Raw genomic sequence first — 17,728 nt, 5'->3', positions numbered from 1 at the left:
GAGAGGCAGATTCAGGTGCTGCATCTCAAAGCAAGCCCACCTGGACAGGGCTGCCCATTGGCCAAGCCCACCTGGGCACCTCTCAGGTCTCCCGTCATTCAGATGCCATTGGGCTCCTCCTAGCAGGGTTCACGCCCTCGGAGGGAGCCCCTCCAGCCACGATCCCTCTGAGCCCAGATGCTCTTCCTCCCCTCCAAACCCTGAGAGGCGGATCCTCCCCAGTAGCTACAGGGAGACGTGGGAACGGTGGTGCCCAACCTTCCCCAACACCAGGCGGCTTTCTCCTGGGAGCAGGGCTGCATCAAACGTTGGACTGAGAGAAAGAGGGGAACTCGTAGGAGGACTTTAAGGGGAGTCGGACAGCAAGTGGAGGAGGAGGAGAAGCGGCGGCGCAGCGGTTACCACGGAGCAGAAAACCTTGCAAGGAAAGGCGGAGACTGGGAAGGGGAGGGGCGCAACTGGGGAAACCCCACCTCGTTCTCCTTCCCTCCCCCAAGGAATCCCCCCTCCCCTTCCCGCACCTGGGGATTCCCCCCTCCTCCCCACCTGTTGGTTCCCTCTCGCAGCGTCCTTGCTCACCTGGCGGCCCTGGATCGCCCCTCCCCGAGAGGAGATCTCGGCAGCCCTGGCTTAAGAAGCGTCGGGAGACCAGGAAGGGAGACCGGGGGGGGGGGGGGTGTCTGCTACTGGCTCCGAAGCCCTCCTCCCTTTCCTGCCTCCTCTCTAGGGCAAAAGTTCTCTGCCTTTAACTCCTTCACTCAAGCGCTGCAGGGAGGGGGCGACTGGGGCGCCGCCGAGCAATGCCTAAGTCCCCCAACCGGGGACAGCAAAAGACCATTATCCCCCCCCCCCCCCGAAGGCCAAAAGACCCAAAACGATACAGATTTTTAAAAAGATAGTCGCATGTGCTAATCTGCACCTCTAAATGCAAATTAGGAAATCATCGCTATTGAAGATGAGGAAAGAAAGTGCTGCAGATCTCATTGGACTACAATACCCACCATCCTTCACTCCGGAATCAGATGCTGTCATTTGCTGAATACAATATCTAACCTTATGCACTATGTCAAAAGGAGTCTGTCAGGGTTAGCCACTTTTCACTCATCCGGTTTTGGGCTCTCATAGACTCACAGAGCTCTCCTCCTAAAAATAGGGAGAATCCCTTATTCTGAGTAGGAGGATCCATTTCCTGCCTTCCTTCTCCTGTTTTAAGGGTTTTCATCTGTAAAATGAAGCTGCACCCAAAAAACAACTTACCGTAACTCCCCCCTTTCCACCAAGAGCTACATGTTCTCCGAGGATAAAATGAAATTAGGCACAGGAGACATCAGACACCACAACAAAGCTCTACATCACAATGCCAACCTAACTGAGGCATTTCATGCATCCTAACTGCTATCACTATCAGCATTTGCAGTAATTTTCAGAGATTTTTAATGGAAAGAAATATTGAAAATCAAGGGGAAGGCATAAGGTACAGTGTTTCCTTCCTGTTTGATTGGCAGCAACATATTTACCTGTTTGGTGCTAAGGGAAGTTTCAATCAGCTGTTACTTATTTTCATCTCTGTACCTGTTGGCACCTCTATTTGGTTGCTAATTGACACTGCACTGAAGCTCCCTACGGTTTGGAGTCTCACAAAGACAAGCCTTGGGAGAAGCACACAGCCCTCAGGATTTCTGTTGTTAGCTTGCTGGTAATTGTGGAACTCTACTCCTGCAAAACGTGGGTTTTGAAAAGCATCTTTGGGACAGCAGCTTGAGTGCTAGAATATCCAGTTTGTTGAAACATGACTTAGATGAAGAGATTGGAAGAGAACTCATCAAATTTATAGATGACACCCACTTGTGGGGAATAGCCAACACTTTACAGGGGTGTCAAACTGGAGGTCCACAAGATGGATGTGTCATGTGTAGGCCACACCCACCGCAGCTCCACAAATTAAAATACATCACATGATGCAATCAAGTTTGACACCTGTGCTTTAGAGGGTAAGCCCAAGATACAGAGGGATCTTGACACATGTGATCACTGGGCTCTTTCCAGTAAAATGCAATTCAACGGTGAGAAAAGTTAGGTCTTACCCTTAGGCAAGAAAAGCTAAATGCACATCTATAGAAGAGATTGCACCTGGGTCAAGAACAGTAAGGGTGACAGGGACCTAGAAACATTCACATATCAGCTAGCAGTGTGCTATAATTGCCTAATAAGTCAATGCAGTCCTAGTCTGCAGCACCAGAGGGTCAAGATCACATGCAACACTGTGTTATACTATATTGGTAAGACTACACTTTGAATACTGCATCCCGTTTTGATCACCAGGTGCAGAGAAGAACATCAAAGTCATTTACACATTTCACTATTTCACTTAGGTCAGCTGCAAAGACAGGGTGCTAAGGGTCTGGAAATGGTTGATGATATAGCATGTCGGTGAGACGATCTGGCCAATGCCACAGTTTGAGAAGGCTGTTTTTCAGCCTTCTGTTGCGAGGTGGCAGTCAGATAGACTAGAAAGCCAACACTACAATAGCGATCTCTGTGGCTGAGCTTAAAGGAGTTAAAACCACCGAGTACTTGACTGTATTGCTAGAAAGGCTGGAAGGAGAGGAGAAGCACAGAGGCACTTCCTCTTCCGGAACACTAACGGAAGACGAGGGGAGAGTGGGCAGAGAGGCTCTGGCGACTCTTCCAAGGTTCGATGCATCAGCTGGAAGGTGAGTTGAGGGCTGGTGGGAGGAGAATCCGGGAGCTACTCAGGCTGCTTGGTTTGCTCCATGGCCTGAAAGCAGAGAAGCAACTGGAATATGGAATAACACTTGGAAGGGATCTTTGAGGTCATCTAGTCCAGCCCCCTGCTCCAGGAGGAGACCTTTTACATTTCAGGCACATGGCTGCCTAGTCTCTTCCTGAAAGCCTTCAGTGATGGAGCATCCACAACTTCTGCAGGCAAACCGGTTAATTGTTCTCAGTCAGGAAACGTCTCCTTGTTTCTCGGTTGCTTCTCTCCTTGATTCGTTTCCATCCACGGTTTCTTGTTCTGACTTCAATTTGGAGTTGCACCAATTTGGGTTCTGCCAACTGGTGCACATTTCTGATGGTTGAAGCATCCCAGACTTAGGATCCCCATGTGTGATCTTCCCAGTTGGCTTCTGACAAGCAAAATCAGTGGGGATGCCATCAAGATGTTGCAAGCCAGGGTCCGGTGAAATTGCCTTTAACAACCCACAACTGCAGAGGAACAGATAAGTTGGCAATATCAGGTGACATCATGCTTCCTGATGAGGATGCTTAGTGACACAGATGCGTGTCCCAAATGCAATCAGTAAGTGAGGACTGCTTCAATAGGAAAATCACCAGAGTGATGGTGGACAGTATTTTCTGCCCTTATTTGGATCTCAGAACTTCCACGGGCAAACCTGGTGCTTCACAACTTGTAAAGGCTTTAGGCATCATTTCATCAGTTAAAGCCCCTCTAAAAGTAGCTGGAAGGGTTTGACTGTAACCATTTTGGGACATTTTTCAGACTGAAAACACATCGATTTTCCAAATGTATAAATTTGTAGGTTTGTTTATTTCTATTTTTCTCTGAATGCATATATCTGCAATTGTATCCCCATCACTTCCACATATGGTTCATAATAACCCTTTTGCAGTACTAAGAATATGGTTTATTTAATTCTTTGCTTAGAGTCTTGCAATAATTTAAATTATTGGGTTTTTCCCTTGCAATATAAACTTAGAAGTCTCTGTCTTGGTAATTAAGGGACAGGAGGCTAAAATGGAATAGGTTGCCTTCAGAGGTTTTGGGTGCTTCATCATTGGAGGCTTTCAAAAAGAGATTTTATGGTCTTATGTCTGAAATGGCTTAGGGTCTCCTGCTTGAGCACAAAGTTGGACCAGAAGACCTTCAAGGTCCTTTCCATCTCTATTATTCTGTTATATGTTGTATTCGTCTTAATTACAAAGATTCTATCCAATAATTGCTGTACTAATAATGTGTATTGGCCCAAGTTAACAAGAGGATTTTGTGGTTGAATGCAAATGTGAACTTGGATCTCTGTAATCTTCAATGTGTCAAATGAATCATAATTTTTGCAACCTTTATAAACAATAAAAGTTACTCTTTTCTTTGAATCTTACAGGCAAAGAGGATGCCAATAAGAGCACTCCGGACAACTGAGAATAACAAGCAACGTTAAAAAGGAAAGCAAATCAATCCAGAAATAAAAATATTCTCTATTTCCTTCAGAAACCCCCAAAATTATCTTCCTCCTCCAGCAGGTGATCAAGAAGAAATTTCAAACTGAAAAGAGTAGAGTATGTGGAACAAAAGGATACATTACATGTAGTCCTCAACTTACAACAGTTCATTTAGTAACTAAAGTTACAACGCCACTGAAAAATCTGATTTATGACCATTTTTCATACTTATGACTATTGCAGCAGCCTATGGTGACGTGATTTATATTTGAGTGGTTGGCAGCTAATTCACATTTATGATGATTGCCGTATTCTAGGGTCATGTGATCCCCTTTTGCAGCTCCACAGACATGGCTATTGCTGGCAAAGTGTGTATTTCAACTCACAACTGAGTGTGCATGAAATGATCCACATTGGAGAAAAGCAATACTAATGTGGCCAAAGCTTTAGTCAGAACTGCTCTTTGTGGTTCATGGAAGGACCAACATAGGGGAGGAGCCCTACATGTGCTCCCAATGAAGTGAGCATGGCAACTTGGTGATACATTAGAGAACTCACAGCAGGGAGAAACCCTTTGAATGGGCTGATTGTGGGAAAAGTTTCAGTCTAAACACTGGCCTGCTAATATACTAGAGGATGAACACAAAAAAGAAATCATATGAATGTTCTGATTGCGGGAAATGTTTCAGCAAGCATTCCAACCTGGTGATTCACCAGAGGACTCACACAGGAGAGAAACCATATGAGTGTCCTGTTTGTGGGAGAGGTTTCAGTCAGAATTTCAACATGATGTTGCACCAGAGGACTCACACAGGAGAGAAACCATATGAGTGTCCTATTTGTGGCAAAGGTTTTAGTCTGAATTCCAACATGGTAATACATCAAAGGACTCACACAACAAAGAAACGCTTTGAATGTCCTGATTGTGGGAAATGCCTCATTAAAAAATCCCAGCTTATCAATCACCAGAGGATTCACACAGGAGAGAAGCCCTTTGAATGTTCTCTTTGTGGGAAAAGTTTCAAACTGAATTCTCAACTGGTGATACACCAGAGGATTCACACAGGAGAGAAACCATTTGAATGTGCTCTTTGTGGGAAAAGTTTCAGTGAGAATTCCAAGCTGGTGATACACCAGAAAGCTCACACAGGAGAGAAACCATTTGAATGTGCTCTTTGTGGGAAAAGTTTCAGTCTTAATTCCTATCTGGTGAAACACCAGAGGATTCACACAGGAGATAAGCCATTTGAATGTGCTCTTTGTGGGAAAAGTTTCAGTGAGAATACCAAGCTGGTGATACACCAGAGAGCTCACACAGGAGAGAAACCATTTGAATGTGCTCTTTGTGGGAAAAGTTTCAGTCTCAATTCCAATCTGGTGAAACACCAGAGGATTCATACACAAGTGAAATCATATCACTGTCCATATTGTGGGGAAAGTTTCATGAGAAAATTCCAGCTCATGAGACACCAGAAGACACACACAGGAGAGAAATCCTTTGAATGTACTGATTGTGGGAAAAGTTTCAAGTACAATTGCAGCCTGGTGATACACCAGAGAACTCACACAGGAGAGAGACCATTTGAATGTCTTGTTTGTGGAAAACGTTTCATCAAAAATTATAATCTCTTGAAACACCAGAGGTCTCATTCAGGAGAGAAACCCTTTGAATGTCCTGATTGTGAAAAACGTTTCAGTCACAAATGCAGCCTGGTAATACACCAGAGAACACACACAGCAGAGAAGCACTTTGAATGTCCTTATTGTGAGAAATGTTTCACTCAAAGTTCCAACCTGGAGATACACCAGAGGACTCACACAGGAGGGAAACACTTTGAATGTCCTGATTGTGGAAAAAATTTCATTAAAAAATGCCAGCTCACAAGGCACCAGAGGATACACACAGGAAATAAACCTTTTGAATGTCCTGATTGTGGGAAATGTTTCAGAACAAATTACTTCCTGGTTTTACACCAAAGGACTCACACAGGAGAGAAACCTTATGAGTGTCCTGTTTGTGGCAAGCGTTTCAGTCAGCCTTCCAACATGGTGGTACACCAGAAGATTCACATAAGAGAGAGACCATATTAGTGTCCTGTTTGTGGAAATATTTCAGTTAGAATTCCAACATGGTGATACACCAGAGGACTCACAGAGGAGAGAGACACCTTGAATACCTTGATTGTGGGAAAAGTTTCATTAGAAATGTCCATCTCACGAGACACCAGAGGATACACACAGGACAGAAAACCTTTGGATGTCCTGCTGTGGGAAATATTTTCATTTCAATTCAAACCTGGTGAAACCCCATTGGACTCACGCCAGAGAGACCTTTCAAATGTCCAGTCTATGGACAGTACGGTACTTCTGGCATAAATCGCTCCATATTGCATACAAGTAAATCCAGAAACGTTGACGAGTTTAGAGGGGTTGGATTTCATTACTGATTTCCCATCAGCAGAAATCAACTGGATAATTCCTTTTTGCAGAAATTGTGGAATTCCTCAAAAAGGCTTTTGGGTGGTGGTTTTTCTATATTGATTATGGAATTCCAACATGTGGAGATTACGTCTTCTACCTTGTTGTCCTTCAGATTTTGCAGTTCAAATTCCAGGACTGGAAAATCACTGCTGCAGAGAGGAGACATGCAGGTGTGGGACGCTCCTGAATAATCTAATTAAAAATCTTTAGAGCCACCCAAACATGCACAAACATCCAACTACAAGTGTAGGGTTGAAAGGAGTGGGGAAATGACTTGGAGAGAAGATAAATCTTAGAAACGTTGGAAGTCAAACATTTATTTGGATGCAAATTCTGGTGAGTTCTGCTGGTAGCATAATCAGATTGTGATTCCTTTGTTCCTTAGCACTGACAAAGTTTTTTCAGCATTTCTTCAATATTGATTGCATCTTTCTTTTTACTATTAACTGACCATCCTTACTCAGACGTAACTGCAGAATAAATTATATACAGCTGTGACTGCATAGATGTTCTTTTTCCCTCTTTCTCTAATGAAAGAAGTGCACATCTGTTGCAAGGTTGCTTTTTTCTCTCTCTCTCTGCATATTTATAAGCTCAGAATTCAATACCATCATTCCAGATATTCTCCTGACAAGTAAATCAGCTAGCTGCATCTGACCGCACTTGTAAATGGATCATAAGCTTCCTAACCGACAGGAAGCAACAGGTGAAGCTAGGCAAAATCACATCAGATTGTCAGGCATGCCTCCTTCAATACCCAAGAAAGAAAAACCTCAACTCCATTTGAATAGAGATAAAGTACTTTTACTAGATATGAATTGGAAGCAGCAAAAAGAAAAGCAAGATCTGAGCCAGAAAGGTGGGAACTTGTACATATCAAACATATCACACAAAAAACAGGCCCAACCAGTCAACTGGAAGTTTGGGCATGTTTTTTGCTCTCCCCAGACTTTTCTGAGACTTTCCTGAAGCCCAGGGAGGGCAAAAAACTCCCAGCAGGCCAACCGGAAGTTTGGAAACGATCTTTTTCCGCCTTCCGGAGGGCTGTAGGGGGTAGCCGTTTTTGCACTCCCCAGGCTTCAGGAAAGCCTCCAAAGCCTGGGGAGGGTGAAAACTGCCCTCCCCCGTGTGGGGGGGCTGTTGCATGCACATGTTCAGGTGTGTGGGGCCTGCGCATGTCCAACCAACAGCCCCCCCCCCGCGTAAAGTACTGAAGTTTGCAGATGATACAACAGTGATTGGTCTCATTCGAGACAACGATGAATCTGCCTACAGGTGGAGGTTGAACAATTAGCCTTGTGGTGCACCCAGAACAATCTTGATCTAAATACACTCAAAACCCTAGAAATGGTGATTACATTTTAGGAGAAATCCTCCTATACTACCACCTCTTAACAATACTAGACAACACAGTATTAACAGTAGAGACCTTCAAGTTTCTAGGTTGTATCATATCTCAAGACTTAAAATGGACACCTAACATCAAAAACGTCATCAAAAAAGCACAACAAAGAATGTTCTTTTTGCGCCAACTCAGAAAGCTCAAACTGCCCAAGGAGCTGCTGTTTCAGTTCTATAGAGGGAGTCTGTCACCTGCACCTCTATAATTGTCTGGTTTGGCTCTGTAACCAAAAACAGACACAGACTTCAATGGATAGTTAGAACTGCAGAAAAAAACAATTGCTACCAACTTGCCTTCCACTGAGGACTTGTATACTGCACAAATTGAAAAGAGAGCTGTGAAAATATCTACAGACCTCTCACATCCTGGACATAAATTGTTTCAACTTCTACCCTCAAAACAACGCTATAGGGCACTGCACACCAGAACAACTAGACACAAGGAGAGTTTTTTCCCGAATGCCATCACTCTGCTAAACAATTAATTTCCACAACACTGTCAAACTATTCACTAAGACTGTATTACTATTATTCTCCGTGACCCGGCAAAAGCGCGGACGGCAAAAGCGCGATCGACAAAATCTCGCCTTTGACGTCATCACAGCGCGACGAAAAAGATCGAAAAATTCAAATAAAAATTAATAAAAATTAAATTAAAGCAAGCCGATTCACATAAAGGTAAGGGTTAGGGTTAGGGTTAGGGTTAGGTTAAGGGTTAGGGTTAGCTTTAGAGCGTTAGCGTTAGCGTTAGCGTTAGGATAAGGGTTAGCGTTAGGTTTTTCGTTACTTTAACGGTTAGGTTTAGGGTTAGGTTAAGAGTTAGGTTTAGGGTTAGGTTTGGGGGGGTTAGGGGAAGGTTTTAGCTTTATTTTTACATTTTTTCGATCTTTTTCGTCGCGCTGTGATGACGTCACAGCGCGCTTTTGTCGAGCGCGATTTTGTCCTACGCGCTTTTGTGGTGGAACCTTATTCTCATCCTTCCTATTACCTATCTCCTCCCACTTATGACTATAACCATGTTGTTTGAATTTTTACGATTTATATTATTCTATTTGTTTCCTAGTATTATTTGATTCTTTATTTAGTATCCTATGACTATCACTAAGTGTTATATCTTATGATTCTTGATCAATGTATTTTTTTTATGTACACTGAGAGCATATGCACCAAAGACAAATTCCTTGTGTGTCCAATCACACTTGGCCAATAAAGAATTCTATTCTATTCCATTCCATTCTATTCAGATTCTAGTCTTTACTAACTAAATAATCATGAATGAATTGAATACAATTTTAAAAAATATATTGAATGATCCTGAAAAAACTGAATGAACTTTTTAAAAAGTTGTTATAATTGTTGTAAAGTTTTACAGCGGGATTGTAAATTTTTATTAACTGGATCATAAATTCCCCAGAACTGCTTTTATTACCCTAAATTGCAATTATCATTCTAACTTCTTTTGTGGCTCACAAATAGTCAGAGACTGCAATTTTTTTAAACAATATTTTAACAATTTCTAATACTTTTGACTATTTTGTGGATCTTTGTGGCCTACCTCATATTATCTTTTTATAACATACATTCATACATACATACAAGCTTTTTTACACTAACAAGCGGACATCTCTTTTGAGATACTATTTTTTTTTCTTTTAAGCTGACATTTTGTTTTACTTTGCAAATTTTATTCCTCTATCATTTTCAATACATGTATAGAATATAGGCTATATCCGTGATAGTGAACCTCTGGGCATGCGCGCCATCGCCAGCTGCACTTCCGGGTTTCATCATACACATGGGGGAAGACCAGCTAGTTCGATGCGCATGTGCACACAGCCAGCTGCTCTCTTTCGGGTTCCGTCACATGCACGTGTGCTGGCCAGCTGGCCTTTGCACATGCGCGCGATGGAACTCAGATTGCCGCAGTTTCTCTCTCTCTCAAACACACTTTCTCCTGCATTTCTGTTGCCTATGCCTTCCCCGATCTCCGCAGGTTCCACCCTCCGCGGCAGGAGGAAGCTAGGACGTGCTGGGGTGGGGGAGAGAAACTGCAAAGATTGGAGAAGTCATGGGAGGCAGGAATGCAGGAGGAAGCTAGGGCACGCGGGGGGGGGGGAATTGTGGAGATCGTGACACCCCCCCCCTGCCCAATTTTGGGGTAAAGCCTACACCAACCTGGAAGCCAAAACGGAGGCAGGGGGAGCACATGCGTGCGGGTGTGTGTGTGTGTGTGCATGTGCAGAGAATGTGCATGCAGGGGCGAGGCACTTTTGCAGGGGCGCTCACATTGCATTTTGGGGATTGGGGCACGTGAAAGTATTTTATTTTGACTACACAACCCCAGCTATCTCTAATCCCCCCTCCCTATCCCTTGCCCCTGTGTGGCAGCACTGAAGCCTCAACATGGTTTGGACAGATCAGCTTGAGGATTGATAGTCTCTGTGTGCGCCTTTTTCTGCATTTCTATCAGCTCAGTGATTAATGTCACTGGAATGTCCCCTGCTAGATATCTGTCCAGCTGGCAAAAGGCCACCAGCACCTCATCAATTGCATTTTGAAAAGAGTCTTTGGGACAACCGCTTGAATGCCTCATCTAGTACAGGTGAAACTCGAAAAATTAGAATATCGTGCAAAAGTTCATTAATTTCAGTAATGCAACTTAAAAGGTGAAACTAATATATGAGATAAGACTCATTACATGCAAAGCAAGATAGTTCAAGCACGATATTCTAATTTTTCAAGTTTCACCTGTATATGTAGTTTGTTCATGCATGACTGAGATGAAGAGATTGAAAGGGAAGTCATCAAATTTGCAGATGACACCCAGTTGTGGGGGACTAGCCAATAGCTCTTACACTTAGGCAAGAAAAGCTAAATGCCCATCTATAGAAGAAGTTGTGCCTGGATCAAGAGGAGTAATTGTGACAGGGCCCTAGAAGCAATCATATATGAGTTAGCAGTGTGCTGTAATTGCCTAGTCAATGCAGTCCTAATCTGCAGCACCACAGAGACAGTGTCAAGACCACATGAAGTGTTAGTATTGTTTTATGTTGTATTGGTAAGAAGACTACACTTTGGATAGGTTTGGTGACCAGGATACAAAAAAGGTCTTCAGACTGTGGAAAGAGTGCAGAGAAGAACAAAGACACTTAGGAAACTGGGAGGGGTTAAAACATACAATGAGCGATTGTAGGGAATGGATAACGCAGAGAAGGATAGCAGTCATTCAGTATTTGAAGGACTGACACAGAAAAGGGGAAGCATGCGGCTATTTACAAGCTAAGTATTTCATTATTTCACTTGGCTCAGCTGCAAAGAAAGGTTGCCAGGAGTCCGAAAATGATTGATGATAGCAGCAAATCAGTGAGAGGATCTGGCCAATGCTATCGGTAGAGATGGGATAAGCCTGTTTTTCGGATTCCTTATGGCGAGATGGCAGCATCCGTGCTTGGAAAGCCACCAGTGGTTGAGTGCAAAGGAGTTAAAACCATCGAGTGGAGTATTGCTAGATGGAAAAAGGAGCACAGAGGAACTTCCTCTTCCGGAACATTCACGGAAGAGCGGAGGAGAGTTTCGTGCAGAGAGGCTCTTCCGAGGATCGAAGCAGCAGCTGGGAGGTGAGTTGAGGGCTGGTGGGAGGAGAATCCGGGAGCCACTCAGGCTGTTTGGTTCCCTCCACGGCCTGGAAGCAGAGAAGCAACTAGATAGAATGTGGAATAACAGCTGGGGGGAATCTTTGAGGTCATCTAGTCCAGCCCCCCTGCTCCAGCAGGAGACCTTTTACATTTCAGGCACATGGCTGTCCAGTCTCTTCCTGAAAGCCTCCAGTCATGGAGCATCCACAACTTCTGCAGGCAAACCGGTTAATTGTTCCCATAGCCAGGAAACGTCTCCTTGTTTCTCGGTTGCTTCTCTGCCTGATTCGTTTCCATCCATTGCTTCTTGTTCTGCCTTCTGTTGCTCTGGAGAAGAGGTTGAGCCCCTCTTCTTTGTGGCAGCCCCTCAGATATTGGAAGACCGCTATCATTTCACCCCTCGGCCTCCTCTTCTGTAGACTGGAAGATTTCCAATTTCAACTCTTTTGTTCTGTTATGGACCCTGTTATGTTTTCTTGGCAATAATATCAGACTGATCTGCCACTGTGCCTTTTTTATTTTTTTACTTCCACGTCTAGCCAACAAGCAGGATATTTCCTATTGGTGCCCCATCCATGTATTAACCAGGTTCAACTAAAAGGGTCCTTCCATTTTTCCATTGATATAACATCAATGTTCCTTTTCTTTCAAGTTCTTTATCCATTACGCTTTTATCTTTATATTCACTTTAATGGTCTTCTTTATTAAGATGTGGATCTTACTCCAACATTCCTTTGCTTTGTGGCCTGCTCACCATAAATGATAAAAAAAACTCTTCTTTATATTTCCAAAGTTCATTGCCTCTATATCATTCCCTAACCATATACCATAAATAATTGTGCCTTCAACATCTAATTCATGGCCCTCTAGCTCAGGTAACCTCTTAGTATGGAGAGTCACCCACTCTTTTTGACAGACAAAGCAACAAGTATTAAAGTACAATTTGAAATCTGGCAAACCCAACCTCCTCTTTCCTTAGCGTCTTGGAATAATTTATATTTAATTCTTGCTTTTATCCCTTGTAATATAAACTCAGAGATCTCCATCTGCCATTATTTAAATGGTGTATCACTTACAAGTATTGGTAAAGTCTGAAACAGAAAATGTATCTTTGGTAATGAGGGTACTGAGGGCTAAAACATACAAAGAATGGTTAGAGGAATTGGGTATGTATAGTGTAATGAGAAGGAGTAGCTGAGACATAATAGCAGTGTTCCAATATTGGAGGGGCTCCTACAAAGACAAATCGAACTATTTTCCAAAGAAAGAAAGAAAAACAATGGATGGAAACTAATCAAAGAGAGAAGCAACCTAGAACTAAAGAGAAAATTCCTAATGATTACAACAATCAACCAATGGAATAGCTTGCCTTCAGACGTTTTGGGTGCTCCATCACTGGAGGCTTTCAAAAAGAAATTAGACGGCCAATTGTCTGAAAAGATATGTCTATCAATTGAGCAGAGGGTTAGACTAGAAAACCTTCAAGGTCTCTTCCAACTCTTATTATTCTGTTATATGTTGTATTCATCTTAATAACAGCGATTCTATCCAATAATTGCGTATTAAGAATTTGTATTGACCCAAGTCAACAAGAGAATTTCATGGTTAAGTGCAAATGTGAACTTGGATTTCCGTAAACTTCAATGTATTAAATAATACTACTAATAATAATTAATCCAATATTATTTTACAATTGTTGCATATTTGCTTTTTACCTTTAATGTACATGCTTTTTCTTTTTTCGCATCTTCTGCAACCATTTTATAAGCAATAAAAGTTACTTTTTTCTATGAATCTTGCAGACAAAGAGGATGCCAATAAGAGCACTTCGGACAACTAAAAATAACAAGCAACATTAAAAAGGAAAGAAATCAACCCAAAAATCAAAATATTTCCATTTCCTTCAGAAAACTACACAATTCTTCTTCTCCAGCAGGTGATCAAGAAGAGATTTCAAACTGAAAAGAGTAGAGTATGGGGAACACCAGTAGAGATTACAGGTAGTCCTCAACTTACAACAATTCATTTAGTGACCTTCCGAAGTTACAATGGACAAACTGTTTGAATGCCCTTTCTGTGGGAAAAGCTTTAGTCACAATTCCCGCCTGGTTATACACCAGAGGACTCACACAGGAGAGAAACCGTTTGAATGTCCTGATTGTGGGAAATGTTTCAGTCAGAAATCCCAGCTGATGATACACCAGAGGACTCACACAGGAGAGAAACTCTTTGAATGTCCTGATTGTGGGAAATGTTTCATTAGAAAACCCCATCTTATTAATCACCAGAGGATTCACACAGGAGAGAAACCCTTTGAATGTGCTCTTTGTGCGAAAACTTTCCGTCAGAATGCCCACTTGGTGATACACCAGAGAGCTCACACAGGACTGAAACCCTTTGAATGTCCTGATTGTGATAAACGTTTCAGTCACAATTCCAGCCTGGTAATGCACCAGAGGACTCACACAGGACAGAAACCCTTTCAATGTCCTGATTGTGGGAAATGTTTCATTAGAAAAACCCATCTTATTAACCACCAGAGGATTCACACAGGAGAGAAACCATTTGAATGTGCTCTTTGTGGGAAAAGTTTTAGACTGAATTCTCAACTGGTGATTCACCAGAGGACTCATACAGGAGAGAAGCCATTTGAATGTCCTGATTGTGGGAAATGTTTCAGTGAGAATTCCAAGCTGGTGATACACCAGAGAACTCACACAGGAGAGAAACCGTTTGAATGTGCTGTTTGTTGGAAAAGTTTCAGTCACAATTCCAATCTGCTGAAACACCGGAGGACTCATACAGGAGAGAAATCATATCATTGTACGTATTGTGGGGAAAGTTTCATTAAAAAATTGCAGCTCATGATTCATCAGAGGATACACACAGACAAACCCTTTGAATGCCATTTCTGTGGAAAACGTTTTACTCACAATTCCCGCCTAGTGATTCACCAGAGGACTCATACAGGAGAGAAACCATTTGAATGTCCTGATTGTGGGAAATGTTTCAGTGAGAATTCCAAGTTGGTGATGCACCAGAAGGCTCACACAGGAGACAAGCCCTTTCAATGTCCTGATTGTGGGAAATGTTTCATTGGAAAACCCCAGCTTATGAGTCACCAGAAGACTCACATAGTAGAGAAACCCTTTGAATGTGCTCTTTGTGGGAAAACTTTCCATCAGAATTCCCGCCTGGTGATACACCAGAGAATTCACACAGGAGAGAAACCCTTCGAGTGTCCTGATTGTGAAAAATGTTTCAGTCACAATTATAGCTTGGTAATACACCAGAGGACTCACACAGGAGAGAAACCCTTTGAATGTCCTGTTTGCGGAAAAAGTTTCAGTACAAATTACTACCTCGTGATACACCAGAGGACTCACACAGGAGAGAAACCCTTTGAATGTCCTGATTGTGAAAAACGTTTCAGATACAATTCCAGCCTGCAAATACACAAGAGGACTCACACAGGAGGGAAACACTTTGAATGTCCTGATTGTGGGGAAAGTTTCATTAGAAAATTACAGCTCACAACTCACCAGAGGATACACACAGGAGAGAAATCGTATTAGTGTCCTGTTTTTGGCAAATATTTCAGTCAGAATTCCAATATGGTGATACACCAGAGGATATGCACAGGAGAGAAACATTTTGGATGTCCTGATTTTAGGAAATATTTCCGTTTCAATTCAAACCTGGTGATACACCAGAGGAATCACATGGGGGAGACCTTTCAAACGTCCACTCTGTGGACAATTCTTTAGGCCTAAACAACTCTTTATTGCATACAAGAAATTTCACATGAGGCGAAAGTTGATGAATTTGGATGAGGCTTGAATCTCATTTCTGATCTCACGGTGAGAATGTTGGTGAGAAATAGACTCTGAATACTGGCCTGATCCTTTTTAGTCAACACATTGCAGGTTTAGACACCAAACGGTAGGACAAGAAGTAATGGGTGGAAAATTGGCTTTTCTAAAAAAAGAAATATTCAGAAAATTAATATAAATTACAAGCTCCAAAAAGAAAAAGATTTTAAAAAATAAATAAAACAAGGCTAGAAAGAAGAAATGTGCGTCAAAAGACAAAAACAGATTTACATATATTATCTCCCTCATTTGATTATTCATAAATGTATTGGAGCAATATTAGTTTCCTCCCGAAGTGGGATTTACTTACATTCCCTATCATTTCGTAAATGTGAGTGCATGCGTCTTGTCTGTGTATGCTCATGGCCTTCTGTGCATGTGCAATGCTAGCATGTTACGGTGGCGGGTGGGTGGGGGGCAGAGCTTCCTGCAGCTGCCGCTGCTGGTTTGCCAGAACCGGAGAGAACTGGACGAATCCCATCTCTGGTTTCCTCCCCTTGTAAAGCAGGCCCAAAATTTAGGAAGTTCTACCTCTATTTACCACCGCTTAGATCTTCATCTCTCTACTTCATAGAGAGGCAAAGTTGTTAATAAGTGAATCAACAGCAAAGTTAAAATATCAAAGCCGTTAATAATCTAGTCTTGCATTTAATTTCTATAAGGTGGTCTGGATGAAGCCTCATCCCAGCATTTAATCTCCTCCTGATCACTCCCTTGAGCTGACTGTCAAGCTCAAAGCGCACATGCTATTGCAACCATTTTCACTTCTCTGCTGGCCAATAGGTATGGAAGAAGGGAAGGGTGAGAAGGAATACGAACTCCAAACTTTGAGGAGGAGAGGCATGAGACCAAGGACACATCTGCAAGTGTTAGCTGACCCCAGAGACACTTTTTCATAAGAAAAACAATTGGATGATATGACTTGCACTGTAAGGGGGAGGGCAGAATGTTGTATTGAACGATGTGGGTTTGCGTGGGAATTGGGTAGAGCTGGTTTTGCCTTCAATAGTGCCGAAATGATGTACTCAATAAAGTTTTGCACTGAGACGTTGGGAGTTCTCGAGCACGCTTGCTTTGGTTGGGATTGTCAGTCAGGATGTTGACATTTAACCAGCTCTCTCAAAAGAGAATCAGAAAACCCCTCTGGTCTCCCACAGCTTAGCCAGTGTCTTCGGGGGGGGGGGCGAGGAGGGGCTGTGAAGATCCATGGAAAGATGTCTAGTATGGAGATTAGAGGGAACAGGTCAGCAAAGCAATAGCGAGCCCAATGAAGGAAACCCCAACAGCAGGCCAGGCAGACTCCTGGACCCAGGTGTGGGTGATCCAAGCAGAGAAAGCCAAGCAGCCAGCGGAGGAGGGGGGAGCAGCTGAGGGAATCCCGACAGGGCTGGCAAGAAGCTTTAGTGGGGTGCAGTGCCAAAGGCAGCTGAAGCTGAGTTCCCACTACTTTCTGCTGGAGCAGTGCTCAACTGGGGATCAAAATGGAGAGCAAAAGGCCAGTGGAGTGGGAAGAGTTGATGGAGTGGAGATATTTGGTAGCTGATAGTTGAGCAGCTAAGAGAGAAGTTCAATGGGATGGAGATGCGAGGAGTCAGCATGGCAGATGGCCCAGGTTGCCCATGAGCCACTGGGGAAAAAAAGCGCCCTCTACTATGAGGCAGGAGAACTGCCTGCCTCACTTAGTCTGACTTTTTAGGCATTTTATGATTGCTGTGTGGAACATGTTTCTTGTGCTGAGCGATCATAAAATGCCTAAAAATTCAGACTAGGTGAGGCACGCAGTTCTTCTGCCTCATAGTAGAAGCCGCTCGTTTGGGCGGGGCTTCTTCAGAGGGCCTGAGGCGAGAGCAGAGTTGAAGTCCTCTCAAGCAGCTGGAAAAGGTACGTGTGGGTCGGAGGGAGGGGGAGGAATTCAAACTTCATCCTCCTGGTGCTGTGTGGGGCTTTGGGCAAAGGCTGGAGGGAAGGACCCTGGCTCCAGCCTTTGTGCTCTCCCTCCCCAAGTGTAGTTTGATTGTAGGCAGAGCCACATTGCCTTTTCAAACCTGTAATCAGTGAAGCTGGGCTGGATTTTTACATAGTGGATCCTTCCGGGGATGGGGGAAGATGTGTGTGCTACAGCAATGTTCTCTCTAAGCC

The 17,728-nt window shown here is 43.2% G+C and overlaps 1 protein-coding gene and 1 long non-coding RNA gene across 4 annotated transcripts in view; one reads left to right on the top strand and one right to left on the bottom strand.

Annotated features, from left to right (window-relative positions):
• The window catches only part of LOC148047536 (uncharacterized), a 28,550-nt gene extending 27,885 nt beyond the window's left edge, over window positions 1–665 (bottom strand). For all 3 annotated transcript variants that reach the window (XR_015696142.1, XR_015696141.1, XR_015696140.1), the window contains exon 1: window positions 580–665. This is a non-coding gene — a long non-coding RNA (uncharacterized LOC148047536). The remainder of the gene's footprint in view (window positions 1–579) is intronic.
• Window positions 666–4,146: 3,481 nt separating this feature from the next.
• On the top strand, window positions 4,147–16,635 carry LOC148047535 (uncharacterized). Its single transcript, XM_087711604.1, is given in 2 exon segments — window positions 4,147–5,729; window positions 14,146–16,635. Coding segments are annotated over 2 exon segments (2,232 nt in total). The 5' UTR covers window positions 4,147–4,836; the 3' UTR covers window positions 15,485–16,635.
• Window positions 16,636–17,728: the final 1,093 nt, after the last annotated feature.

The sequence above is a fragment of the Thamnophis sirtalis genome, unplaced genomic scaffold (assembly GCF_051295495.1).
Source record: "Thamnophis sirtalis isolate CommonGarterSnake01/CBP01778 unplaced genomic scaffold, rThaSir2_p1.2 scaffold_3, whole genome shotgun sequence".
Classification (NCBI taxonomy): Eukaryota; Metazoa; Chordata; class Lepidosauria; order Squamata; family Natricidae; genus Thamnophis; species Thamnophis sirtalis.
This window is presented reverse-complemented; position numbering and strand designations above follow the sequence as displayed.